Source organism: Zophobas morio, unplaced genomic scaffold (assembly GCF_036711695.1).
Source record: "Zophobas morio isolate AGI-343-1 ecotype UQ-CSIRO unplaced genomic scaffold, CSIRO_AGI_Zmor_V1 ptg000004l, whole genome shotgun sequence".
NCBI classification, from domain to species: domain Eukaryota; kingdom Metazoa; phylum Arthropoda; class Insecta; order Coleoptera; family Tenebrionidae; genus Zophobas; species Zophobas morio.
The window spans coordinates 15,967,978-15,993,261 of NW_026972109.1; the positions used below are offsets into that span (position 1 = coordinate 15,967,978).

Consider the following 25,284-nt stretch of genomic DNA (forward strand, 5'->3'; position numbering starts at 1 on the left):
CTTAACAAGTACTAGCCCCGCCCACCCACCCTCTGTTTTCTTGGAAGCTATGTGGTTTGCCACAATCAGTCATATCTTAGTAAGAACTAGACCCTCCCACCCACCTTTTAATTTCTTAGTTCCATTAGTTTCCATTCTCACTTTACAAAAGAACATATCATTCGCCCCGCCCACCCACCCCAGATTGATTTTGCTAAATAACATACCTTCTAAGAAAATAAAAGGTGGGTGAGAGGGGCTAGTATAGTTTTGGAAATATCATTCTACCCGATAAAATTTTATTGGCAATAATGACACGGATAGTAGTACAAAAGCAAGAGATATTTACAACTAAAGTTGTCGCGTGCCGGTAATCCCCAGATGTTAGAGAGCAGAATAATCCAGGTCCGGACAGGGACCATCGTTACTCACTAACGAAAATGACCATTATTTTATGAGTACAACTACCTTTATCAAGCCCAAAAAAATTGATGACTTTATTTCAAAATTTTGCCGAATAAATCCTATCTAATTTATTTTACTGATTAAATCAGAAACGGCTCACTCCATTTTTCCAGAAAATTTTGGGAATGCAATACGGTTATTTTTCAATTTCCAATTTTTACTAAATAAAAGAAGTCAGTGAAAAGGAAAAATAAGGTGGTCGGAGCTGAATTTAGCTTTTTTCTAGTTTTATGAACAAGCAGTAGCCCCGCCCACCCACCCCTTCTTCGTTCCAGTTACCACTCTTAATATTGTTCAGTACAAGTTTAGCAAGTTTTAGCCCCGCCCACCCACCCTTTGTTTTCTTACAATATATGTAATTTACCAAAATCAGTCTTATCTTAACAAGTACTAGCCCCGCCCACCCGCCCTCTGTTTTCTTGGAAGGTATGTTGTTTGCCGCAATCAGTCTTAGCCAGTAACCCCTTCCACCCACCCTTTATTTTCCTAGTTCTATTAGTTTCCATTCTCACTTTACAAAAGAATATATCATTCTCCCCGCCCACCCACGCCAGATTAATTTTGGCAAATGATATACCCTCTAAGAAAATAAAGGGCGGGTGAGAGGGGCTAGTATAGTTTTGGAAATTTCATTCTACCCTATAAAATTTTATTGGCAATAACGAGACGGATAGTACGATAGCAAGAGATATTTACAACTAAAAGTTGCGCATGCCGGTAATCCTCAAATGTTAGAAAGCAGAATAATTCAGGTCTGGACTATCGTTAGTCACAAACGAAAATGACCACTATTTTATGAGTTCAACTACGGGCTAGATGTTCTCCGACAAATTCGGGTGAACTGGTGTGAGCCATAAATATTTCTTACCATTGTACTACTGTCCGTCTCGTTATTGTCAATAAAATTTTATAGGGTAGAATGAAATTTTCAAAACTATACTTGTTAAGGTAAGATTGATTTTGGTAAATGACTGAACAAAATTAAGACTAATCACTAGACTGAAGAGGGGGTGGGTGGGCGGGGCTAACGCTTGCTTATAAAAGACTGTTGGAAAAAGTTAAATTTAGCCCCGCTCACCCACCCGTTCTCTAATTTTTTTCTTCAGAAATAAGAAATAAATGGTATAGCAAATAAGTGGTATAACCAAATAAATAATACTGAGATGGTAAATAACTGAACAATATTAAGACTAATAACTGAACTGAAGAGGGGGTGGGTGGGCGGGGCTATCGCTTGCTTATAAAAGACTGTGTTGGAAAAAGTTAAATTTAGCCCCGCCCACCCACCCGTTCTCTAATTTTTTTCTTCAGAAATAAGAAATAAATGTTATAGCAAATAAGTAATATAACAAAATAAATAATACTAATTTTGTTAAATGTTCTTGTGTCGAGGGGGAGTAGAAAAACAGAATCTAAAATGTGAAAAAAATTGTTATTTTTATTATCAATTTTGTAATCGAGCACCAGTTTTCCAAAATTTCTGTAAAATGTACAACACAGCACGATTTTAATGTTTTGAAACTTTTCATGTTTTTGTATAAATCGATCACGCGTATCTTTCTTGTTTAAATATTTGCTTCTTGACAAGTTTGAGTTTGATTAAGAGTTAATCGAATTCCCCGGATATCTGCCTCTCCTTAGTTAATATTTATTTTAATTTTAGATTTCCCGATATATTTTTTTCTTGTATTTGTTTCTCGATTAATCGCTAAAATAGGATTTATTTGCGTTGAAACTCAATATTGGACGTAACTTTTTTAATTACTGTTTAATGGTAGTATTGTTTGCGGAACCCGCAAGAACCCAGTGTCCATTAAATTTATCCACCGCAAACAAGTAATACTTATTTTTACTTCTGAACGTAATAAGTAGTGTTTTTTCATGTAAACATTTTATTGATTAATGTTTCCATCATAAATTGTCTGCTATCCAATCTTAATCTCAGAAAAGAATTCCTTGCTGTTTCAAATTTCACGAGAGTGGAGTGTATGGCGAATTTAAGTGTTGTTTATTGCTCTTTCAAAATTTAACACTTGTTCGGTTGTAGTTTAATATCAGAGTTATAGTTATAGAGTTAGAAAATTGAATTGAACATGTACATAGAATTGAAGCGGAGTGCGCGGTTCCTTGTCGAGCTGGCGGTCGCGCCATCTGCACAAAAGACGCAGGTCTTGAATAGAGGTCGGGGGAGCAGTCGGGATGGCGCGACGCTGCCGCTGCATAGAGTTTTATTAAAATTTTGTTCCCTTGTTGACGATGTTTTTTTTTTGTAGCTGAGCATTAAGAGGTGTCTTCAACCGGCACAACTTCGTCGCAGTTTTTTTTTCTTCTTTTTTTTTTGTCAGTGGAGAAATAAATGATTTTGTGTCCTCCATATACTTTGTGTTTTATTTAGCGGTACTTTTCCAACCTTGGGGTCCACTCACCACTTGCACTCCGCCACAAAAAAAAACAAACACAACGTAGGGTTCCATTTTATTAGACGATCACAGCCAAGGCCAAGGAATTTTTGAATTTTTCTCGGGCTGTTCAATTTTTTTTCACATGTCAATCTAAGGTGGGATGTTTGGGTTATCACATTATTTATAGTTTCTGAAAATAAATATCTAAATGAGGTGTGTATGAACTTATAAAAAAACACTAAATTTATTAGTTATCAAACTAATACAACCATCAAATCTCATCTACAATATCGGCTTTAAATCCCTTCACCCCTCCCGTCCCCAGATCCGTCAAAGCAAAAACACTGCCGGCATACGGCTGCTTCAGCCTTTGTTCTTTATTCAGTCTATATCTTGACGTTGTTATATACAGAACATCCAGATTCTGACCACCCCATATCACAGACGTCACAGCTTCTGCCGGTATGGCCACAATCTGAAGAAGATATCCAGTTTTTGGGTCGACTTTAATCACAGCACTTCCAGAATACAAGGCCACCCATAGATTATCGTCACGATCTATGGTCATACCATCAGGAAAACCCTTAATGGAGCTGTACCAACTAAGATCAAAAACTACGCGTCCATTTTTGATTTCACCACCAGCGTCATCATAGTCATATTCGACGATTTTTCGAGTCGGGGTGTCTATGTAGTAGAATTTGTTGTTTGCTTTGTTCCAAGCAAGCCCGTTACTTATATTGACGGGTGATATCATAACAGAAGGGTTGTGTAAGTTGTCTCGGGTGATTTTGTAGAGCGAGCCTTGATTAGGAGCGAGGCTTGTGGAAGTTTCATATCCCATAGTTCCTACAAAATGGATATTGTAATTGGTTGAGTCAGAATATGCTCGAAATAAAGGCAGTGTCACGAAATTTATTAAGTTGATGAAGCTTATGAAGCGTGAATAATACAATATATGTTGTCTAGATGTTTTAATCACTCAGTAAAACAATTAAGTTTTAGTATTTAAAAAAACTGGTCAGTGTTGAAACACAAATTTAAAAATAATGGTAACATCTTGAGCGGTATCACTATCTCAGAATCCATAAAATACAATAGCCACCACGTGATGTCACGAAAAGCTATCAAAACATGCCTCATTTCGAGCACTTATATCATAGATGTAAATTTTATTACCAAACCACAATCGACCTTGCTTATCCGCTTTACCGTCATTGAAGCGGCTCATAGGAAACTGCTTCGACACCGTCACCAGAGGCTTGCTTTGATAATCGGAACTATTTCCATTCCACTCCACAGCAACTACAGTACGATTGACACCGACTATCAAAAGTTCGGGGTCGCGTTTTGATGGTATAACAGGCGAAACTTCACCGTTCAGGTGAATAGAATGTAAATTTCCGCTTGAAGGCTCGTAAGAATACACATTTCCGGCGTGAATGTCAACGAAATATAGAAGGTTTTTGCGGCAGTCCCATGTAGGACCTTCGCCATGATCCACAGGCGGAGTTATTTGGTATAAATGGATGCAAAAACTGGAAACTGTTAATTGTGGCTTATTAAAAAAAAAAATGTCTCACCAGGTATTTATAAAGTAACACAAGAGGTAGAAGGAGAGTTGTGTTGTAGTCATTGTGGTGTTGAGGAAACTGATTTTTACTTGTTGATCTTGTAACGGTAATGTACAAATAATGAAATTCATGGGACTTTCGCTTCGGGGTAAATCGTGCATAGCAGAAAACCTGTTTTTATTCAGTAGTAAATAAATGTATAAGATAAGTTTATATTTAATAAATTAACAAAAATGACACAATTATTAGTTATATCTAAAATAGTGTCCTGCGTAATTTTTCCTGCATTGCATTTTACATATACAGGCCATATGTAGAAATGGTAGAAGTATAGACAAAAATAAGGTGAAGTCATTCTTATATTGGCAACAGTGGGTAATAATTTCTAAGCTTAATCTACACAGTGATACCAATTTAACGACTGTTTTGTAGCTGTTTTAATTAACTTTTTTCGCACGATATATTACGGTAGTAAAAAAAACTTAAACACTTGCAGTTTGTTGAAATAATAATTATTCATATATTCAGATGATTAAGGTAATAAAATTAAAAGCATTCTCATACAAAAGGTTTCAGATATATGGTGAAATAAATTTAACTAATTTTTGCTTTTGAAACATGTGCAATAAACTGTTTTTTGAAGCTCAACTTATTAACAGTTTCGTAAACAAATACAACGTATAGGCAATCATTTATGTATATTATGTTACCTACTCATTTGTATTGTTATCTCCACGACATACTTACGTTGTACGTTAAAAAAATATTCTAGTTTCAGCACTGCGACAAGTATCATATCTTTATAAAGTGTTTACTACACAGATAAAATAATACTCTAAATTTTCATTTTACTCAATAGCAAAAATGGCAACTACAGTGATAGCACTTTTGGCACTTATCGTTCCCATATGGAGTCTACCACCACTGTAAGTTTTTAGAAAATTAAAAATTTTTACTAACTTCACCATTCCCAAGAGCTCCAACCCAGTACCCTGGTGTCTACCAGCTCACCGAACCCGTCGATCACGCAGAATGTCCTAGTTGGGACTATAGAAACAACATTCTCTACTATGTCAACATCCACGAAGGTCAAGTCTATAGATACGACTATGACCAAGGAAACCTTGCTTATATTACTCTCGACGGTGAAGTCGCTCCCGTTATTCCTTCCAGCAGAGACCCTAACCTCTTAATAGTGGGTTTAGACCGATCTGTTGCTGCCGTGGAATGGGACGGAGTCTCCGACCCTAGTGAGACCCGAATTTTGGCAGCTCTAGCTCCCGATTTTCCTACTAGTAGGGTCAACGACGGCAAAGCTGACAAACAAGGTCGCTTGTGGATCGGTACCATGGGCTATGAAGGTCCTGATGGTTTGACTCCAGACGAAGGAATTTTATACCAGGTGACCTGCGACCATCTAGACTCCCCCTTAGTTGAAATCGCTCCCGTTAATATCAGCAACGGTCTTGCTTGGAACGCCGCCAACGACAAATTCTTCTACATAGACACACCAAGCGGACAAGTCGTCGAGTACTCCTACAACGACGAAACTGGCGAAATCAGCGACCGAAGGGTCGTTTTTGACGTAAATGACCATACAGAGCATATTGTCGGTGGTCCAGATGGCATGACTATTGATGAAGACGATAATCTATGGATAGCGCTGTATGGTGGCGGAGCTATTATCAAGGTTGATTCTTCAAATGGTGACCTTTTGGAGATCGTACCTCTTCCAGCTTTGGATGTGACTTCGGCCATATGGGGAGGACCGGATTTGGATATTCTTTATGTAACAACTTCTCGGGTTAGTCTGACAGATGAGCAAAAGTTAGAACAACCGGCTGCTGGGGCCGTGTTTGCCATATTCGGGTTGGGAACAAAAGGGCGCCCTACTTTCGAAGTAGATATATTAGGGTCAATTGATGATGAGGTAAGTTTTCCTAGGGGAATAATAATGGCTAATGAGGATTATTTTGTAGACATGTGGTGCCAAGAAAGTATTACGTGGTTAAGCATGAACAAGATTTAGTGAACTGCAATATTTAGATATAATAATAAAATTTTAATTGAAGTATATCCTCTATTTTGATTTTTTGTTGACGTTAAAGTCTTCTTCAAAATTTTAAATCTCATCGCGATAGGAGAATTAGAACATCCAGTATTTTCCTCAATTTAGTTGATTTATAAACGGCTTGTTAAGCTAACTTAACTTAAAACGTGAAAACATTTTTTGACTTATTAGAGTTTACGTCAACAAAATAGTATAATTTTAGTACTACGCAATCTGTACAAAGTGTTCTGATGAGAGATAAAATAATACTCTACATTCCTATTTTATTCAGTACAAAAAATGGCATCTACAGTGATAACATTTTTAGCGCTTGCCGTTCCCATATGGAGTCTACCACCACTGTAAGTATCTAGAAAACATTTAAAACTGTTACTAACACTACCATTTTAAAGAATTCCCACGCAATACCCTGGTGTCTACCAGCTTACCGAACCTGTAGATCACGCAGAGTGTCCCAGCTGGGATGATAGAAACAACATCCTTTACTACGTCAACATCCACGACGGGCAAGTCTACAGATACGATTATGAACAAGGAACTGTCAATTACATTACCCTTGACGGTGAAGTCGCTCCAGTTATTCCTTCCAAAAGAGACCCGAACCTCCTAATAGTAGGTTTAGGTAGATCAGTCGCTGCCGTGGAATGGGATGGAGTCTCCGACCCTAGTGAGACCCGAATTTTGGCAGCTCTAGCTCCCGATTTTCCTACTAGTAGGGTCAACGACGGCAAAGCTGACAAACAAGGCCGCTTGTGGATCGGTACCATGGGCTACGAAGGTCCTGATGGTTTGACTCCAGACGAAGGAATTTTATACCAGGTGACCTGCGACAATCTAGACTCCCCCTTAGTTGAAATCGCTCCCGTTAATATAAGCAATGGTCTCGCCTGGAATGCTGCCAACGACAAGTTCTACTACATAGACTCACCAAGCTTTCTAATTGTCGAATACTCCTACAACGACGAAACTGGTGAAATCAGTGATCGCAGGGTTGTTTTCGACCGAACCGCCCACGATCTCCTGGGAGATCCGGATGGGATGACCATTGACGAAGACGACAATCTGTGGGTAGCGTTGTATGGTGGAGGTCGTGTTATCAAAATTGATTCTTCAAACGGTGATCTTTTGGAGATCGTACCTCTTCCAGCTTTAGATGTGACTTCAGCCATATGGGGAGGACCGGATTTGGATATTCTTTACGTGACGACTTCTAGGGTTAGTCTGACAGATGAGCAAAAGTTGGAACAGCCGGCTGCTGGAGCTGTGTTTGCTATAGTAAATTTGGGAACAAAGGGACGTCCTACTTTCGAAGTAGATCTACTGGGCTCGATTGACGATGAGGTAAGTTTTTTCTTGGCGAATAATAGTAGGTTTAATGTAGATATTTTGTAGACTTGTGGTGCCAAGAAGGTATTGCGTGAGTAAGAATGGACAAGGTTGTAGTGAATTGCAATATATTAAAAAAAAATAATACAAATTTAGTGAAGTATATTCGCCATTTTGATTTTTTTGCATTCTTGATACTTTTCTAAACCCCATCGTGATAGCAAAAATAGAACGTCCAGTATTTTTCTTTTTCTCAGTATTTATTTATAAACGACTTATGTTAAGTTAAACATTTTTGGGAGTAACTAAACTAAGTTAAGCTGTTCAAATTCTGTAGACGAAATTATTTTCAACCTAGAAAGAAAACTTAACTAATTCAAGTTATCGTTTTAGAGCGTTAACCAGAATTAAATCACATTTTGATTATATCTTGCATAGTAAGCAGACAGAAACGAGATTATAGTAAAAATACCACTTGAAGATTATAGGTACAAGTTCCCGATCATTTTATTTTTAAATCAGTTTAACTATCTTCTGTTTGTCAAACATATTTATGTGGTTTTTTGAACAACAGAAAATATGCTGAGTTCATATACGTTAAGAAAATATTCCACTTTTAGCACTTTAGTAAGTACTTAAAACTGTACGAAGTACATATTTGCATGAGATATATAAAGTAGTACTCTACATTCCCGTTTTATTCAGTTCAAAAATGACGTCTCCAGTGATAACATTTTTAACGCTCCTCGTTCCCATATGGAGTCTACCAGCACTGTAAGTTTCTAGCAAACATTCAAACCTGTTACTAAATATAATTCTAAAGAAATCCAACCCAGTCCCCTGGTGTCTACCAGCTCACCGAACCCGTAGACCATTCAGAGTGTCCCAGCTGGGATAATAGAAACAACGTCCTTTATTACGTCAACATACATCAAGGACAAATCTACAGATTCGACTATCAACAATTAAGAGTTGATCACATTACTCTCAACGGTGAAGTCGCTCCTGTTATTCCTTCCAAAAGAGACCCGAATCTCCTAATAGTAGGTTTAGACAGATCAGTCGCTGCCGTGGAATGGGACGGGTTCTCAAAACCTAGTGAGACCCGAATTTTGGCATCTTTATCTCCTGATTTTCCCAACAGCAGAGTCAACGAGGGCAAAGCTGACAAACAAGGTCGCTTGTGGATGGGTACCATGGGCAACGATGGTGCAAATGGAACTCCTGACGAAGGCATACTTTATCTAGTGACTTGCGACAATCTTGACTCTCCTCTAGTTGAGGTAGCTCCTGTCAATATAAGCAATGGTCTTACTTGGAATGCTGCCAACGACAAGTTCTACTACATCGATTCACCAACCTTACAAATTGTCGAGTACTCTTACAACGACGAAACTGGTGAAATCAGTGGTCGCAGGGTTGTTTTCGACCGAAGCGCTCACGATGATCTTCTTGGAGATCCGGATGGGATGACCATTGACGAAGACGATAATCTATGGGTAGCGTTGTATGGTGGCAGCGGAGTTATCAAAGTTGATTCTTCAAATGGTGATCTTTTGGACTTCGTATCTCTTCCAGTTTCGGATATAACTTCAGTAATGTGGGGAGGACCGGACTTGGATATGCTTTACGTAACAACTTCTAGGATTAGTCTGACAGATGACGAAAAGTTGCAACAACCAACTGCTGGGGCTGTATTTGTTATAACGGGCTTGGGAACAAAGGGACGCCCTACTTTCGAAGTAGATTTATTGGGTTCGATTGACGATGAGGTAAGTGTTTTCTAGAAGTTGCTAGGTTTAATGTTGATATTTTGCAGACATGTGGTACCAAGAAAGTATTGCGAGGTTAAGCATAGACTAGAATGTAATGAATTGCTATATTTAAAGAAGAAAATAAAAATTTAATCAAAGCATATTTTCCATTTTTTCTTTCGTTACAGTCTTCATTTTATTCGTCGTCACATTGCTAGAGGTAAGTACTACCATAATATAATGACATCATAAGAACAATGACGACCTTTGTTTTCTTACTGCGATAATATCTACATTTCGCCTCTCAAACAAAGTGTTGACAACAAAGATAAAATAATACTCCACATACTTATTTTAGTAAGTATCAAAAATGGCAACTACTGTGATAACATTTTTAACGCTTCTTGCCCCCATTTGGAGCCTACAACCACTGTAAGTTTTCAGATGATTAAAAATTATTATTAACATCCTCGTTCCAAAGAACTCCGACACAGTACCACGGTATCTATCAGCTAAGCGATCCTGCAATTAAAGCCGATTGTCCCATATGGGACTACAGAAACAACATCCTTTACTTTGTCAGCATTTACGAAGGAGAAATCCATAGATATGATTTTTTCAAACAAGAGTTTTCTTCTATTTTTCTAGATGGTGAAGTCGCTCCTGTTATTCCTTCTGTAAGAGACTCCAATCTCTTAATAGTGGGCTTGAATAGGTCTGTGGCTGCCGTCGAATGGGATGGAGTTTCAGAACCCAGCGAGACACGAATTTTAACGACTCTAGCCCCTGATTTTCCTACTAGCAGAGTTAACGATGGCAAAGCTGACAAAGAAGGTAACTTGTGGATCGGTACCACGAGCTATGAGGGTCCTAACGAAGGAATCCTGTACCAAGTGACTTGTGAAAATCTGGACTCTCCTCGAATCGAAATAGCTCCTGTTAATATAAGCAACGGTCTTACTTGGAACGCTGCCAACGACAAGTTCTTCTACATAGATGCAGGAAGCACACAAGTCGTCGAGTATTCTTACAACGATGAAACTGGTGAAATTAGCAATCGCAGGGTTGTTTTCGACGTGAACGACCACACCGAGCAGGTTATTGGAAGTCCACATGGGATGACTATCGACGAAGACGACAATCTATGGGTAGCGCTCTATGGTGGTGGTGCTGTTGTCAGAGTTAATTCGTCAAATGGCGACATTTTGAATATCGTAAGCTTTCCAACTTTGGGTGTAACTTCAGCCACATGGGGAGGACCGTATTTGGATATGCTTTATGTAACAAGTTCTAGGATTAGTTTGACAAATGAGCAAAAGTTAGGACAACCGGCTCCAGGAACTGTGTTTTTTGTAGTGGGCTTAGGTACAAAAGGACGTCCTGCTTACTTTGTGGATATACTGGACTCGATTGATAAGGTGAGTTTTCTCTTGAACTGCTTGGTGTAATAGATACTTTGTAGGAATGTGAGAAGAAGATGCATATTTAAGAATGAATAAGATTGTTATGAATTGTAATAATAATAAAAATATTTACACATTTACAAATTATTATTATCAGCAGTTGGTGGTTAACAGTACTATACCTGATCTGTTTAAGTTCCATTATAAATTTATTAATCAATACGTATATCATTGTTATCATGTACACCATAGGCAACAGTAAAATATAAACAATATATCTCTGTACATAACTCGAGTGGGTACCTACTTACTGACACTTAACTATTAGATTAAATAAAAATAGATTCGACTATCAACAGAATATAGTGAAACACAGTGTTTGCTCATATTTTACAAATAAGAAACATATAGATTTAAAAAATGCGGTTAGTACGGCTACTGTTATTATCCGTCGTCGTAATACTAGGGTAAGTACGATAATAATAATTACACTATAAAAACAAACAAATTTAAGAGACAACAATTTCGACGGGCCAGCTTTATACCAAATCACTGAACCAGTAACCCATGCAGAGTGTCCTACGTGGGATAGCAGAAACAATCTGCTGTATTATGTGGACGTCTGGCCTGGAACCATCTACAGTTACAATTACACTAGTAAAGAACTAACGTCCATAACGTTACAAGGACCCATATCGCCAGTAGTACCATCAAAATCAAATCCCGATCTACTTATAGCTGGTATAGGACGCACTATTGTTGCTGTACAATGGAACAGAGAAGACGGTACTTACAGCAGCCAGACTCTACTAACACTAGCTGAAGATAAACCCGATTCAAACATGAATGACGGTAAAGCGGATAAAGAAGGAAGAATCTGGTTTGGTAAGATATTCAGTCCTCTCTAAAACAGGTTTGTAGTATATTTTTTTAAAGGTACTATGGATCAGGATGCTGACACCGTAAACCACCCAGACAGAGTACTCTTTATAAAATAACAAAAAATCTTTCTTCGCCCGAAGTGATGATAGCCCCCTTAATGTTAGTAATGGTTTAGTGTGGAACAAAGCCAATGATAAATTTTACTACATCGATTCCCCTACACAACAGATCGCTGAATACGACTATGACGATACAAGCGGTGAAATTTCCAATCGTAGAGTAACCTACTTGAAAGACCACGGTTTGGATGCAAGTCCTGACGGTATGACTATCGATGAAGACGATAACTTATGGGTGGCGCTCTATGGTGGAGGTTCCGTAATCAAAGTAAACCCAACAACCGGTAACCTTTTGGGCCGTTTTCCAATTCCAGCCGAAAGCGTCACTTCGGTGATGTGGGGCGACCCCGACTTGGACATCTTGTTCATAACCACCTCAAGAATTGGTTTAACAGAAGAGCAAATCATGAAACAACCAGGAGCTGGTAGCGTCTTCGCACTAACCAATCTGGGTACTAAAGGAGTACCCGTTTTCGAAGCCGATATTATAGACTCAATTTAAACAAAACAAAATCTTGAAATTAAGACATTTGTTTATTATAATTTAAATTTAAATACAAAAATTTGACAGTCTTTGATAATCATTCAAAACAATCACACTTTCATCCACACCGGTATTTACAACTCGTCATGCTCTGCATCTTCTTTGATTTCTTCAATTTCTTCTTCTGGAATACCGTCCTCGGGGAGATCTTCCTCTTCTTCCACCGCTTCGTCTACCGACACTCCCAAAGTCTTCCTCATCATCATCTCGATACTCTGCGCAAAATCCGCAGTTTCTCTTAGCATGAAACCGGATCTAAGAGTAGCCGTCCGGAACAGCATCAACGCCATATCTTTCGCCGTTGGATCACTGGGATCGTCGTTCACCCTCTTCAACAATTCCCGCATCAAGGGGTGCCTAGGATTGATCTCCAAAGTTTTCTTTTGGTTCAAATAGTACGACCTTTGTGGATCGTCGGATTTTTGATGGGCGTTCGAAACCGCCAGACGTTCCATATTACCAGTCCAGCCGAACATGCTAGCCACGAGAGCGCAAGGCGAATCGCTCAGTCTTTCGGAAACTGTGGCTTTGGCAATTTGATCCTTAAGAGCATCGTCACTCAACCATTTAGTCAAGGGCTCGAATCTGCCTTTGAGTTGTTCTAGTTGTTCTTGGCCTCCTTCGCTCTCGGTTAAACTGAACCCTTCCTTCGCTACGTTCTGGAATTTCTTTCCTTCGAACTCGGGGATGGCGGAAATCGCGTACTCGTCGACGGCTTCTACTAGATATAGAACTTCGTAGCCTTTACGCAATAGACGTTCGACGAACGGCGACTTTTGGACTTCTTCTTTGGAAGAACCAGCCATGTAGAAAATACGTTCTTGTTTGGGTTTCATACGTTGGACGTAATCGGCTAGGTTTGTCATGGTATCGCTGTTAGAAGAGTAGAATTGGAGGAGCTTGGCCAAACGAGTACGATTTGCGGGATCTTCAATAGTACCCAGTTTGATATTCGTTGAATATTCTTTCCAGAACTTCTGGTAGTCTTCATCTGGGACCTTTTTCAACATGTCTAGAACCTTACGTACTAGTTTTTTCTTAATAACTTTGATCAATTTGTGCTGCTGGAGAGTTTCACGAGATACGTTCAATGGTAAATCGTCTGAATCAACAACGCCTCTCACGAAGCTTAGGTACGACGGAATCATATCGTTAAACTCATCAGTGATGAAAACTCTTCTTACGTATAGCTTGATGTTGTCAGTTTTAGTACCGTATCTGTTGAAACTTTCTGATGGTTGTACTTCAGGCACATATAACAAAGCTTTAAATGTGACTTCTCCTTCTGCCACAAAGTGTACTTTCGCTAAAGGATCCTTCGTATCTTTAGTTAACGACTTATAAAATTCATTGTACTCTTTGTCTTCCACTTCCGTAGGTTTCCTCGTCCAAATTGGTTTACTGTCATTCAGAAGCTCCCAATCCCAGACCGTTTTATCGACTTTCTTAGTTTTTGGTTTCTCCTCTTCCTTCTCTTCTTCAACTGCTGCTTCATCTTCCGTATCAGTTTTCTCTTTCTCTTCTGACTTTTCTTCTTCGTCTTCTTCAATCGGTTCTTCCACTTGTTCCGTGTGACTGGTCCACATGTAAATCGGGAAATTGATAAACTGTGAGTACTTCTTCACCAAGTTGCGAACAGTATCATGCTCGAGGAAATCTTTAGCTTCAGGCTTCAACTGAAGACTAACCGTAGTACCTCTCTTCAAAGAATCGCCTCTAGGATCATCAACAATCGAAAAGCTTGCAGAATCCGACTCCCAAATATATTGTTTATCGTCGTTGTGTTTAGTGGTAACGATTACCTTATCGGCGACTAAAAATGACGAGTAGAAACCGACACCGAACTGACCGATCATATCGTTCATATCTTGCGCGGACGCCGCATCCTGCATCTTACTCAAGAACTCTGCGGTACCAGACTTAGCGATAGTACCTAGATTGTTAATTAAGTCCTGTTTCGTCATACCGATACCAGTATCGGTAATATGAAGCATCCCCGCCTCTTTATCAGCTTTGATACGTATATTTAACTCCGCGGTCGCGTCCAGAGCGCTCTTGTCTGTCAGTGACAACATACGTATTTTATCGAGGGCGTCCGAAGCGTTGGAGATTAATTCCCTCAAGAAAATCTAACAAACAACGAAATAAGGTTAACTTGTCGACGGAACAACATGATTTACTTACTTCTTTGTTTCTATATAATGAATTGATGATGAGTTTCATCATCCGATTTACTTCAGTTTGAAAAGCGAATTTTTCAGACTTTTCCCGCAGTTCTTTTAGTTGAGCCACATTCAGGCCGTCTAATTTTATGGCTTCTTCCTCGCGCTGAACGACTTCATCGTCTGGAAATAAAGTGTATTGATCAAACATGAGCGACGACGAAAAGAAGGAAGAGCAGACTCTCCCGAAGAAAAAAAAGCCGTTTAAGTTGTGTTTTGCGGCGCAAAATTTGGCTGGCAGGTCGAACATGCAGATTGGGAAACCCCTGAAGCTGCGTAAGTAGGAAAATAATTAATCTCACCACAAAAGGCAAAAACAAGTACACGATTTTTTTATTAGGTTAAAAAAGTCAGGCGCCGATATAAAAGTATATATAGTTAATGGAACCCGAGTAGCATTTGTGTAAAATTAGAAAGAGACGAAAATCACCCCAGACTTCAAACTAATTGGCTTACTTAATGTAAAAATAAATGTCTGCTTTCCAGTGACATCCAAATTTATACTTATTTTGATTAATTTCAGTGTACTGTAATGGATATTCAATTGAAAAATCATTCAGGGTAGGCGTTGGAATATCATTTGACACCAACGGCACGTCTGTTCTTATAACATATAACGGGTTATGCATATTTACTTTGACTTGCAATGTCACTTTTAATTATATCATACTTGCTATGCTTACGCATCGTAAACCTCGGAAGCACGAATCACGGGTTATGCTTGGATGTTATAAGAATAGACATGCCTTTTGTGTCAAATGAAATTCTAACGCCTACTCTGAGCGGTTTTTCAACGTATTATGTTAAGCTTTGCTTCAAAACTAATAAAAACCAAAATCATGAATCATTGGCATATATTTTTTTATGCATAATTAAACACTGTTACCAAAATAGATTGCGCCACTTTTACGACTTTGATAAGAATAACATTAGAAACTTGGTTTGATAAAAATAATATTAATGACGTTGTGTTTTCAGCGAGTATTATAACACCAAAGTTTTACTGTATAGACAAACTAGATCGACAATGTAATGATACAGAGTTGCAGAAATACATTGATTATTTAAATGTTAAGGGACCCAGAGAAAAACACGTGGATCCACTAACCGAAAATCAAAGGTAAGTATAAAAAAATGCAACCAATTTAAAATATTGACCATGAGTGTTTCTACCTATTTTTCTTTTTATTACTTAATTTATATGATATATTTAATCCCAGATGATTATTATTACTGACTTATTAACGATTATATAACCAATATTGTATTTAATTGGTCTTAAATGATAGTAAAAATTTAATAGATTATAAATCCCTTAGGAATAAAGATAAAAATGACACAATTTCATAACTAATTCAGCTACTAAATTAAAACAATTGTTGAAAATAAATGGTAAAACATCTGTAACAGTCAATTATGAATACAAATTTGAGAAAACAAGGATGTAATAATATATGTATAGTGTACATAAAATGTCTCTTGCATCAGCACAATTTACATATGAATCATGCCACGTTATTTTACTAATTCTGCAATATTATATTTTCCAGATATGGTTGGTATCAAGTCCAATTCACCGACTTGGACAGATCTGACAGAAGACTCCACTTTTCAAAACACACAAACCCAATTGTGAAAGAACACCTCATGAATTACGAACATATACGTTAAAACAAAACATTACCTGTCCTTGAAGCCTCTCTGCTAGCCCCCAAATCAAGATCGACTTTTTCCACAGTTGCTTCTCCTAAAGACTCATCTGCTTGTGCGTGTCCTGCAACAATAAATTAATTTTGACTGATAACTACAAAAGTAGCAATATTTACCTAACAAAACGAATAAACCAATTGCAAACACGATAAACTGCTTCATTTTCAACAAAATTCCAACGACATTTATTTAATTCATTAAAAACACCGGCAAACTTCACTTGCCTAATCAAAACTCACTTTCCGACTGATGACAACACCGCGATTCTAGAAGAGTTTACAGTGAAAAACCGCCAATCAGAAAACACCACGCTGGATGACGCAATCAATTTCCAACGCAACCGCCAATCGAAACTCGTGGAATCATCACCGATACAAATGGCTGCGTTTAATTGGTTGAAAATCGATCCACAGAAATTGCGCAAAATTTGAATAACGCAACCTTGATAATTTCTCATTCATGTTTCAATAACACAACGAATTAATACAACGTTTTATTTTTTTAATTACATCATGTACTTATCTTTATTATCGGATAAAATTCGTGCGGAAGATTTGGCGTCTAGAAACAGAGAGCTAACTTCTTCAACATCAACTTTGGTGATGTTATCTCTACCGTTTGTTTTTGCCGTTAGAGACGCAGGGGTGAGAAGTTGTACTGCGTACCGCAAAGTAGACCTCGACCCTACTTCCCCTAACGCAGATAAAGCTTCGGCTTCAATTTCCAGTCCTTCGGTGTTAGCTCTCAATTTCAAAATTTGTTCAAGCTCTGATCGAGAATATGGTAACGTACGAATTATAACTAAACGGTCCAAAAGGTCTAGAGGAATCCCGTGAGGTGCTACAATGTCGTCAGTACCCCTAATAACGCAGCGACCTCTATTTGTGGCAAAAATAACGATTGGGGCGATTGCGCTCTCTAACGCTCTATGCAAGTAAGTAAAAGTTTCAATATCCAACATGTGAATTTCGTCGATGAATAAAACCCCTGGAACTAATTCTGCTATGCCTTGGTCTATGTATTTATCAACGACTTTGTTGATTTCGCGACGTAATTTATCAGTAATTTCAGTTTTCTTTGGTTTGAGAAGCTGACCCATCATTGATAAAACATCCTGACCACCTTGGGGTTTAGCGTTTGCTGCGTCTAAATCATGGAGAGTAACATCCTGGAAAAATAGCTACAGCACAAGAATTTGCCGAATGGAAATATACCTGGACCACTTCCTTCTTTTTGTGTACTTCCCCCTTAGGTAAAGGCACGTATTCTTCAGCTTCTAGATCAAATTCCGTTGCATAACCATCAGATCTACCCTGGCGCTTGACAGCCCCACTATTTGCTTCAATGTAAATAACATCCCCCACTTCTACTTTCTCCTTCTGTAGAGCTTCATATATGCTGGGGTCTAACTTCAACTGTTTACTGCCTTTAGCTGTTTTTAACCCTATTATGACGTGACTCACAGTTTTGCCATACCCTGAAAACACCCACATTAGTTGTGTTTTTTTACAAGTGAATTAATACCTCCAGCTGGATTTTCAGTTTCCACAGGTGTCAGTTCTGTCACTTCCCCCTCATACACCTCCTTTGTTTCTCTAATTCTTAACCCAATAGCTCGCCTGAAGTTCTCCATAAGAACTTCTGTTTTTTTGATTTCTGAACTATACACTTCGGACCCCACCATGGGACAAAACGGCACCTTATTTCCCAGCTCCTGGGCTATAGCTAAAGCTATTGCTGTTTTACCCGTTCCAGGGGGGCCTGCCAATAATACTGCTCGTCCGGCCATTTTTTTACTCCTAATCATATCAACAACGATTCCTGCGGCCTACAAAATCGCAAATTAATCAAACAACGCACAAAATTCAAACCTAACCTCTCTGGCTTGTTCTTGCCCGACCAAGCCGGATGCCGACGGTAATGCGAACCCATTTTCATCCAAACCCAGACCTTTGATGTGGCTGTGGGCACTTATTCGTTGGGTTTTTACCGTACTTTTTACTTCTTCGATCTTCATTTTGCGAAAATCACGCTTGTTATTTTGTTTGATCAATTTAATTTTTGTTGTTGTTATGTTGGTATGGAAACAAAGTTGGGGATTTTGGTGGTGGTGGATTCGACGAACGGCGCCGGAAATTTAAATCGCAACGTCGGTAAATATATATTTTTTTCTGCGCTTGCAGTAATTTTTGCTTAAGTCAATTATTTCCAATGTCGGAGTGAATACAAATGGCTAGAAGTGATTTTGATTGTGTCTAACGCAAACAGTTTTGTTTCATTATACAGATAACTCAAATTGGTATTGTTTTCTAAAATACTAAAGGGTAGTGGGCCATGAATTAAGCTTAACCTTAAATGTCAACGTCATTAATTTTCATTTTAATACTAAACCGTTTAAAATTGCCTTTTTAACACTTATAAATTATTTGGAGTTTCGATTATCGCAGTGACATCATCTTTTCAACTATTCCAACGTTTGGAACAAGCATGAGCATCAACCAGGTAGTGCAGAGCCCCCCTGAGGCGAAACATTACCGGAAACTTTCTATTTTCCGATTAGCTAATAATAACCCCACGTCATTATCTCACAATTATCATAACTCTCACAGGTGGGTATCTCCTCATTCCGCATCTCTGTCTCAGACACTCTACGTCTCTGTTTCGCACGGTGCAAAGAGTCAACACAATCATGTGATTACCAAAAGTCCAATCAGACGTCACTGCAATAGTTACTTTTAGTTATTGTTTATAACTTTAGTTAAGCGTACTTAGCTCGTGCGGTCAGTCTGTATGGAAGAGTGAGTGGCAACAAAAGTGCTTGGTCACGATCAGTGTGGTGTCTTAAATCAGTGGAAAACAAGTGAAAATGAAGTAAAATGGCCCCAAACCTTAGCAAGTTTGTTACGAGAAATAATGCCCTTGCTGCTGCAGGGGCAACCACAGCAGCCCTATGGATTCTTCTGGCGAAAAGGAGAAGAAATCATCTTAACTTGAATAGGTACTTCAGTTTAATAATGCAGGCGGAGATTTGATTTTTGTTTTGTTGTAGGAAGAAAGTGAAGAAGGCAGTTGAGGAAGAAGTGAAGTACTTTATTTCAGAGAAAAAAGAGAATAAAATTAAAGCTCAAGTTGATCGACAGTTTTTGAAACAACTTGGGCTTTTACTGAAGATCGTTGTGCCAGGATGGACATCACCTGAAGCTGGGTTTCTTTTACTAGTTGCTGCTAGTTTGGTTGCAAGGTCTGTTTGTGATTTGTGGATGATCGACAATGGGACCAAAATTGAAAGGTAATTACACGTGTTGAGACTACAATTTGGAGGTTATGTAATCTGCTAGTTGCGGTTTTTTTTAATAACAAAATAGCTCAAAGTCCATGATACTAGATACTGTGACGAGTATATCAGTGATGAATTGTGTAGCCAACAAAAGATAATGGGTTTGTATTAGTTGTCGAATATGAAAATGTTATAGTTTGTGAATTATATCTTATTGCCATTAAAGTCAGGTAATAACGCTATACAAATATGTGGCAATAGTGTAAAAACAATGCCTTATTACATATATTCAGAGGCGTTAGTAACAGTTCACTTAACAACACTTCTTATTTCTTATAAGAATCAAAACCTGTAGATATATAAAAATGTTGCATTTCAAGTGTAAAGGAAAACTACAATTACGAATGTTAATGTTGGTAAATCATAGCAACAAAACATACTTACATAACAACGAACTATGTAGACAGGTCATTATATACCATGTAACGGCCTTGACTTTCAATTAAAATGAAAAATCCAGTCAGTCACAAACTTTATCGCATTACCGTATTTTAAAATTTAATATTGATGCAAATTTGCTTAAATCCGTTCCATGCAAATTTTTTGAGCCGTCAAATAACAACTGGGAATTTCGTAGTACGAGGTGTACTTCCCGTATGAGACTGTTACGTTTGGATATTATGTAATGGTATTAGAAATTTATTTGCCTTTATCGGAAGTGCTATTAGTTGGTCAAGCACGTAGCCAAAACCGGTATTTTATCATTGGCCTAGTCGGAAATAGTCGTAATTAATGACGAAAAGCTCTTCCGAAAGTATTTTAAGATGCACTTATTGTACATACTTGAATTTAATATTTAATTAATTTGTGTAGGAACCTCTCAGAAATTAATCGAATAATACCTCGACACGTGTATTTAAATTTTTCTATTGTGACGTCATTAATTTTGGGGCGGGGACAAAACGTTACTGTCAGATATTAGCCGATGGATTAATTTTTTGGGACACCAGGTGTTAACACATTACCAAAATGTATGTAAACAATATAGTACTTGTTTTTGAGGTGACGTCATTTGGAAGGAATGAATAATAAACTTTGTCGAAAAGGCGCCCACAACTCTTGGTTATACAGACAACATTAAATTAATAGGTCTAATAAAGGTACTTGGTGTCGAAACACGTACACCTAGTACTTTTCTGCTACATATATGGTATAATACACGATTTTATTCGTCTATAATTTATGGCAATTTTAATAACCAGTAGTGGGTAGTACCAACCATATGATCGAAAAAAAACTTGTCTAGTAGACCATGAAATTTATTTTTAAAATGATGTTGGCGTTGTCTTTTTGACAGTTATTTGACCGTAACTGTCAAACCGAGCAAGGAACGCTTTGGTGTTGCCAACATCTTTATTTTAAAAATTAATTTCATAACCTCGACCACTTTTTTTCGATGATATGGTATATTGTTTGATAAGACGTATTTTCGCCTCCATACTGTGTCGGTAATACCTAAAAAAAAAAAATATTGTTTGAGCGTTAGTGATTAATAATAATGGTTTTGATAATAAGGCTTGTGTTTTTGCAGACAGCGATATTTTGCACTTTACCGTAGTAACTGAAATTAAATAATTGATAAACAAAACATAAATCAAATAAATATAATAACATTGTTATGCAAACTGCAAGTTGGAAATATAAATCTAAATTACATATTTCATTGACGCAATAAAATTCATAGTATGACGTATACTTTGAAGGATTTTAGTAATTATTCTCATAAAAACAACATACTTTCCACTGTGGCTGTCGGATTTGGATTGTCCAAAGAGAATTTTACATGGAATTGGCAAAAAAAATGTGTTCTATACCTAGAATTATTCATTTTCCTGAAATTGAACCCATCGATGAAGAGGTTAGAATACTTGTTAGACAAAACTACATTTAAAAGATCTTCTCAGTACCAGACATAACAAAAACGTTGTATGAATTTTGAGTTTAATTCTGTTAAGAAAGGCAAAATTGTAATTCCAGTGTAGATTTTAGATTGAAAATAAATTGTACTATATTAATTAACGTTATGGGGAAAATATCAACACCTTCATTAAAGTGAATGTAGCGCGTCATTGGCCTTTTTTAACATTTTAGCAACAGCACAAAAAATGCTAATTTTTTGTACTACTAAACAACAAACTTAAGCAGTAATTAGCTGTTATCGTGGAATTGACTTTTATTGTTTTGAAACATTCATTAAAACAATAATTTGCAAGAATTCTAGAAAAATTTATTGCCTGCGTTGTTTTATAGCTACAATATAAAGCTAAACTACTTTGAAAAAACAATTATTACTGTACCATATTATTTAAAACCACTTTTACCTCCACGTAAAGAACTACTTACATCGAGAAACAATCTAAAAATAAAACACTACTTTACCATTAAACAACCAATACAATAATTATCAAGATATATCTGCTGCCAATCCATGTGGAACAGTTTAACTTGATCTCATTTAACTGCTTCCATCTGTGTTTCCTGTAAAAGGACAAAATCTACAATACTTATTTTACGTGGCTAGGGTTTGATTTAATCCACTTTATTATTGTCTCTTGTAGGTGGCTGTACAATTTACTCGATCCAGTCCATTTTCAAAGTGGGTTATTTTTTTATCGCGTTGATTGTTGTCGTTTCATTATAACTGTGAGGGGACAATCGACATTAATTTTTTTGTTTGCATGTTGTGTCACTAGAATTTTATGAGCAGTTGTTATCGTAAATGGTGTTAAGGTTTCCACACCTTAAGCTGAGACAGAGCACTACTGACTAAGAACCTGCTTTTCAAATAAATTATTTGTTTAGAAAGTTCAAAAGTTGCCCCATTCGATTTTTCTTCTAAAATGGCATTATTTTTGCAAAAAATGCATTATCTTTTAACGGCCATCAAATTTAACATTGCATTCATTTCCAGTTTTATTGTTGACCTTGTTCTGCTTTTTTTGTTGTGAACTTTTAGCAGGATGCATACTTATAATTGTAGAAGGATTAGTTGATTCTTTTATGCTTCACAACAATTCGTCAAACTTTTGTAGAGCTACGTCACGCTTACGTGGTACTACAAAATTAAAATTGTCGAATTTTTTAAGTGATTTGGTATTTTCTACTATGAAATAAGATACGTGATTACACAAATAGTTTATTTGGGTGGGGTTTTGTTTTGGGAAAATACACAAAAGTCGCTGAACTATTCCTGTCAAGTGTAAATTTATGTTGGGATCCGTAAACTGCAAATTTAATATCATATTTAATAGGAGGCAAAGATCGTATTTTAAACGAGTAGGTGACTAAGATAATGAAATTGCTATAATTATTGAACTTTGTAACTCGGTCGTACTATTTACTGAGGTGTCCTTAATTTTGCGATAAAGATCTCAAGTATTGTGGTATATAATCCAATTCGAACTATGTACTTTTGCACCGAGTTTGAATTTTAATTACACCACTAGCAGACAATAACCTATTTTGCGTAATCCTGCTGGAACTAATCTTCGTTCAGCGCACGCAACCATATCTCATAATGACACAGTAAATTTTATTTGATTTTTTTTCAGCGCAATCGTCGCCATGGACCAAGACCTCTTCAAGAGCCGCCTTATCAAGTTCCTTGTAGCTTTGCCACTAATATCAGTCGTAAACAACACCTTAAAATACTCAATCGGAGAACTAAAAATACGATTACGCACAAATATGACACGGCGATTATACGAAGATTATCTCAAGAATTTTACGTATTATCGCATGTCAAACCTCGACAATCGTATTGCTAATGCTGATCAGCTCCTCACCACTGACGTGGACAAATTCTGCGAAAGCGTTTCAGATCTTTATTGTAATACCGCGAAACCGCTGCTCGACATTGGCATATATGTATACAAGTTGTCTGCGACTTTAGGTGGAGGAACGCCTAGTTTGATGTTAGGGTATTTGTTTTTGTCTGGGATGTTGTTGACGCACTTGCGAAGACCTACAGCTAGATTAACCGCCGGCGAACAAAAACTAGAGGGCGAATTCCGACATATCAACGCACGATTGATAACCCACTCGGAGGAAATTGCTTTCTACAATGGTAACGTTCGCGAGAAAGCAACCCTACTTTCGAGCTACAACAAGCTACTCAACCACTTGAAGAAGTTCCTGAAATTTAGGGTTCTAATGGGGATTGTCGATAATTTAGTTGCTAAGTATTTCGCCAGCGTTGTGGGTTTCTGGGCTGTGTCTTTACCTTTCATGTCACGTTCTCACTCCCTGTCGTCTTCCAAGCAAGGAGAAAGATCTCGATTGTATTACACTTACGGGCGAATGTTGGTGAAACTGGCGGAAGCCATAGGACGTCTGGTTCTAGCGGGTCGAGAATTGACGAGACTTGCCGGATTCACAGCTCGCGTCACCCAGCTCAGACAAGTCTTAGACGAGCTCAACCAGGGTAGATACGAACGAACGATGGTTGTAGGTGCCGAAAACCTGCAAGCGAACGGAGGAAAATTCATCTTCCAGAATAACGTGATCAAATTTGATCGCGTACCCTTGATCACACCCAACGGCGACGTCCTCATCAAAGAAATCTCCTTCGACATCAAATCTGGAATGAACGTGTTAGTTTGTGGACCAAACGGTGCTGGAAAATCGTCACTTTTCAGAGTTTTGGGCGAACTGTGGCCACTTTTCGGTGGAGAACTAACGAAACCTCCACGTGGAAAGCTATTTTACATCCCGCAGCGCCCGTATATGACGTTGGGGTCGCTGAGGGACCAACTCACTTATCCCCATTCGGGTTCCGAAGCTCTAAGAAGAGGCGCTACCGATAAAATACTAATTGAACATTTAGAAAGAGCGCAATTGGGTTACTTGTTGGAACGTGAGGGTGGCTTGGACGCCGTCGCCGATTGGTTGGACGTGTTGAGTGGTGGGGAGAAGCAGAGAGTCGCCATGGCGCGACTCTTCTACCATAAACCCCAGTTTGCGATTTTGGATGAATGCACGAGCGCCGTTTCCGTAGATGTGGAGGGGAGCATGTATAAGTATTGTAGGGAAGTCGGAATTACGCTGTTGACGGTTTCGCACAGAAAATCACTATGGCAACATCATGAGTTCGTTTTACATTTAGACGGGAGGGGAGGGTACACGTTCCAACCAATGGAAGAAGTAACGGAGCAGTTTGGGTCTTAACGCTGAGTAAACTTAGGGGAATTAGATTATGTATTTTTTATATGACTTTGCCAAGGCTGGAGTGCAGCCTGTAACTATTTTTGATGGAAAATGTTATTTTATCATAGCGGGATGTTGCAGTTTTCTTATTCAGTTTATCTAGCGTGTTGTAATTAACTTACGTAATGATTGTTTAGGCGTAAGTTGAGTAAGTTTCAGGCTTGTGCGGGTAAACGGTCGTACCTTGATTGGCGTCAAAGAAGAGGGAAATGTGTGATAATTGGTGCTATTGTAACTCTTGCTGTAAAAAAAATCAGTGGCAACACTGAAGTAGTTTCTATTAATTTTTTA

At 38.0% G+C, this 25,284-nt stretch overlaps 8 protein-coding genes and 1 pseudogene across 10 annotated transcripts; 6 read left to right on the forward strand and 3 right to left on the reverse strand.

Moving 5' to 3' along the window:
• Window positions 1–3,095: 3,095 nt before the first annotated feature.
• LOC135143168 (regucalcin-like) lies at window positions 3,096–4,519 on the reverse strand. Its single transcript, XM_064075035.1, has 3 exons — window positions 4,430–4,519; window positions 4,026–4,384; window positions 3,096–3,695 (listed from the first exon to the last, which is right to left on the reverse strand). Exons 1-3 carry the CDS (start codon window positions 4,480–4,482, stop codon window positions 3,118–3,120), a joined length of 990 nt encoding a protein of 329 aa, XP_063931105.1. The 5' UTR covers window positions 4,483–4,519; the 3' UTR covers window positions 3,096–3,117.
• LOC135143117 (regucalcin-like) lies at window positions 4,492–6,496 on the forward strand. 2 transcript variants are annotated; one of them, XM_064074990.1, is made up of 4 exons: window positions 4,492–4,526; window positions 5,280–5,346; window positions 5,396–6,350; window positions 6,400–6,496. In XM_064074990.1, the coding sequence occupies exons 2-4, from the start codon at window positions 5,285–5,287 to the stop codon at window positions 6,430–6,432; spliced, it is 1,050 nt and encodes a 349-aa protein (XP_063931060.1). In that variant the 5' UTR covers window positions 4,492–4,526; window positions 5,280–5,284; the 3' UTR covers window positions 6,433–6,496. The 2 variants fall into 2 exon arrangements, with proteins under 2 accessions (XP_063931060.1, XP_063931053.1); XM_064074983.1 differs by lacking the exon at window positions 4,492–4,526 and having other exon boundaries at window positions 5,187–5,346.
• A 200-nt stretch (window positions 6,497–6,696) lies between these two features.
• LOC135143131 (regucalcin-like) lies at window positions 6,697–7,982 on the forward strand. Its single transcript, XM_064075002.1, has 3 exons — window positions 6,697–6,832; window positions 6,884–7,832; window positions 7,884–7,982. Exons 1-3 carry the CDS (start codon window positions 6,771–6,773, stop codon window positions 7,914–7,916), a joined length of 1,044 nt encoding a protein of 347 aa, XP_063931072.1. The 5' UTR covers window positions 6,697–6,770; the 3' UTR covers window positions 7,917–7,982.
• A 345-nt stretch (window positions 7,983–8,327) lies between these two features.
• On the forward strand, window positions 8,328–9,734 carry LOC135143141 (regucalcin-like). The gene is made up of 4 exons (XM_064075010.1): window positions 8,328–8,444; window positions 8,523–8,591; window positions 8,641–9,589; window positions 9,637–9,734. The coding sequence occupies exons 2-4, from the start codon at window positions 8,530–8,532 to the stop codon at window positions 9,667–9,669; spliced, it is 1,044 nt and encodes a 347-aa protein (XP_063931080.1). The 5' UTR covers window positions 8,328–8,444; window positions 8,523–8,529; the 3' UTR covers window positions 9,670–9,734.
• A 46-nt stretch (window positions 9,735–9,780) lies between these two features.
• Window positions 9,781–11,118, forward strand: LOC135143151 (regucalcin-like). 2 transcript variants are annotated; one of them, XM_064075025.1, is made up of 4 exons: window positions 9,781–9,791; window positions 9,930–10,003; window positions 10,053–10,989; window positions 11,034–11,118. In XM_064075025.1, exons 2-4 carry the CDS (start codon window positions 9,942–9,944, stop codon window positions 11,058–11,060), a joined length of 1,026 nt encoding a protein of 341 aa, XP_063931095.1. In that variant the 5' UTR covers window positions 9,781–9,791; window positions 9,930–9,941; the 3' UTR covers window positions 11,061–11,118. The 2 variants fall into 2 exon arrangements, with proteins under 2 accessions (XP_063931095.1, XP_063931090.1); XM_064075020.1 differs by lacking the exon at window positions 9,781–9,791 and having other exon boundaries at window positions 9,908–10,003.
• Window positions 11,119–11,219: 101 nt separating this feature from the next.
• Window positions 11,220–16,517, forward strand: LOC135143171 (regucalcin-like; annotated as a pseudogene).
• Window positions 12,491–16,720, reverse strand: LOC135143106 (endoplasmin). Its single transcript, XM_064074977.1, has 4 exons — window positions 16,568–16,720; window positions 16,426–16,515; window positions 14,704–14,864; window positions 12,491–14,648 (listed from the first exon to the last, which is right to left on the reverse strand). The coding sequence occupies exons 1-4, from the start codon at window positions 16,611–16,613 to the stop codon at window positions 12,594–12,596; spliced, it is 2,352 nt and encodes a 783-aa protein (XP_063931047.1). The 5' UTR covers window positions 16,614–16,720; the 3' UTR covers window positions 12,491–12,593.
• A 211-nt stretch (window positions 16,721–16,931) lies between these two features.
• LOC135143196 (ruvB-like helicase 1) lies at window positions 16,932–18,548 on the reverse strand. Its single transcript, XM_064075077.1, has 4 exons — window positions 18,328–18,548; window positions 17,976–18,279; window positions 17,666–17,928; window positions 16,932–17,619 (listed from the first exon to the last, which is right to left on the reverse strand). Exons 1-4 carry the CDS (start codon window positions 18,466–18,468, stop codon window positions 16,957–16,959), a joined length of 1,371 nt encoding a protein of 456 aa, XP_063931147.1. The 5' UTR covers window positions 18,469–18,548; the 3' UTR covers window positions 16,932–16,956.
• An 84-nt stretch (window positions 18,549–18,632) lies between these two features.
• On the forward strand, window positions 18,633–25,258 carry LOC135143189 (ATP-binding cassette sub-family D member 3). Its single transcript, XM_064075068.1, has 3 exons — window positions 18,633–19,449; window positions 19,501–19,740; window positions 23,340–25,258. Exons 1-3 carry the CDS (start codon window positions 19,328–19,330, stop codon window positions 24,952–24,954), a joined length of 1,977 nt encoding a protein of 658 aa, XP_063931138.1. The 5' UTR covers window positions 18,633–19,327; the 3' UTR covers window positions 24,955–25,258.
• The last annotated feature ends 26 nt before the right edge of the window (window positions 25,259–25,284 follow it).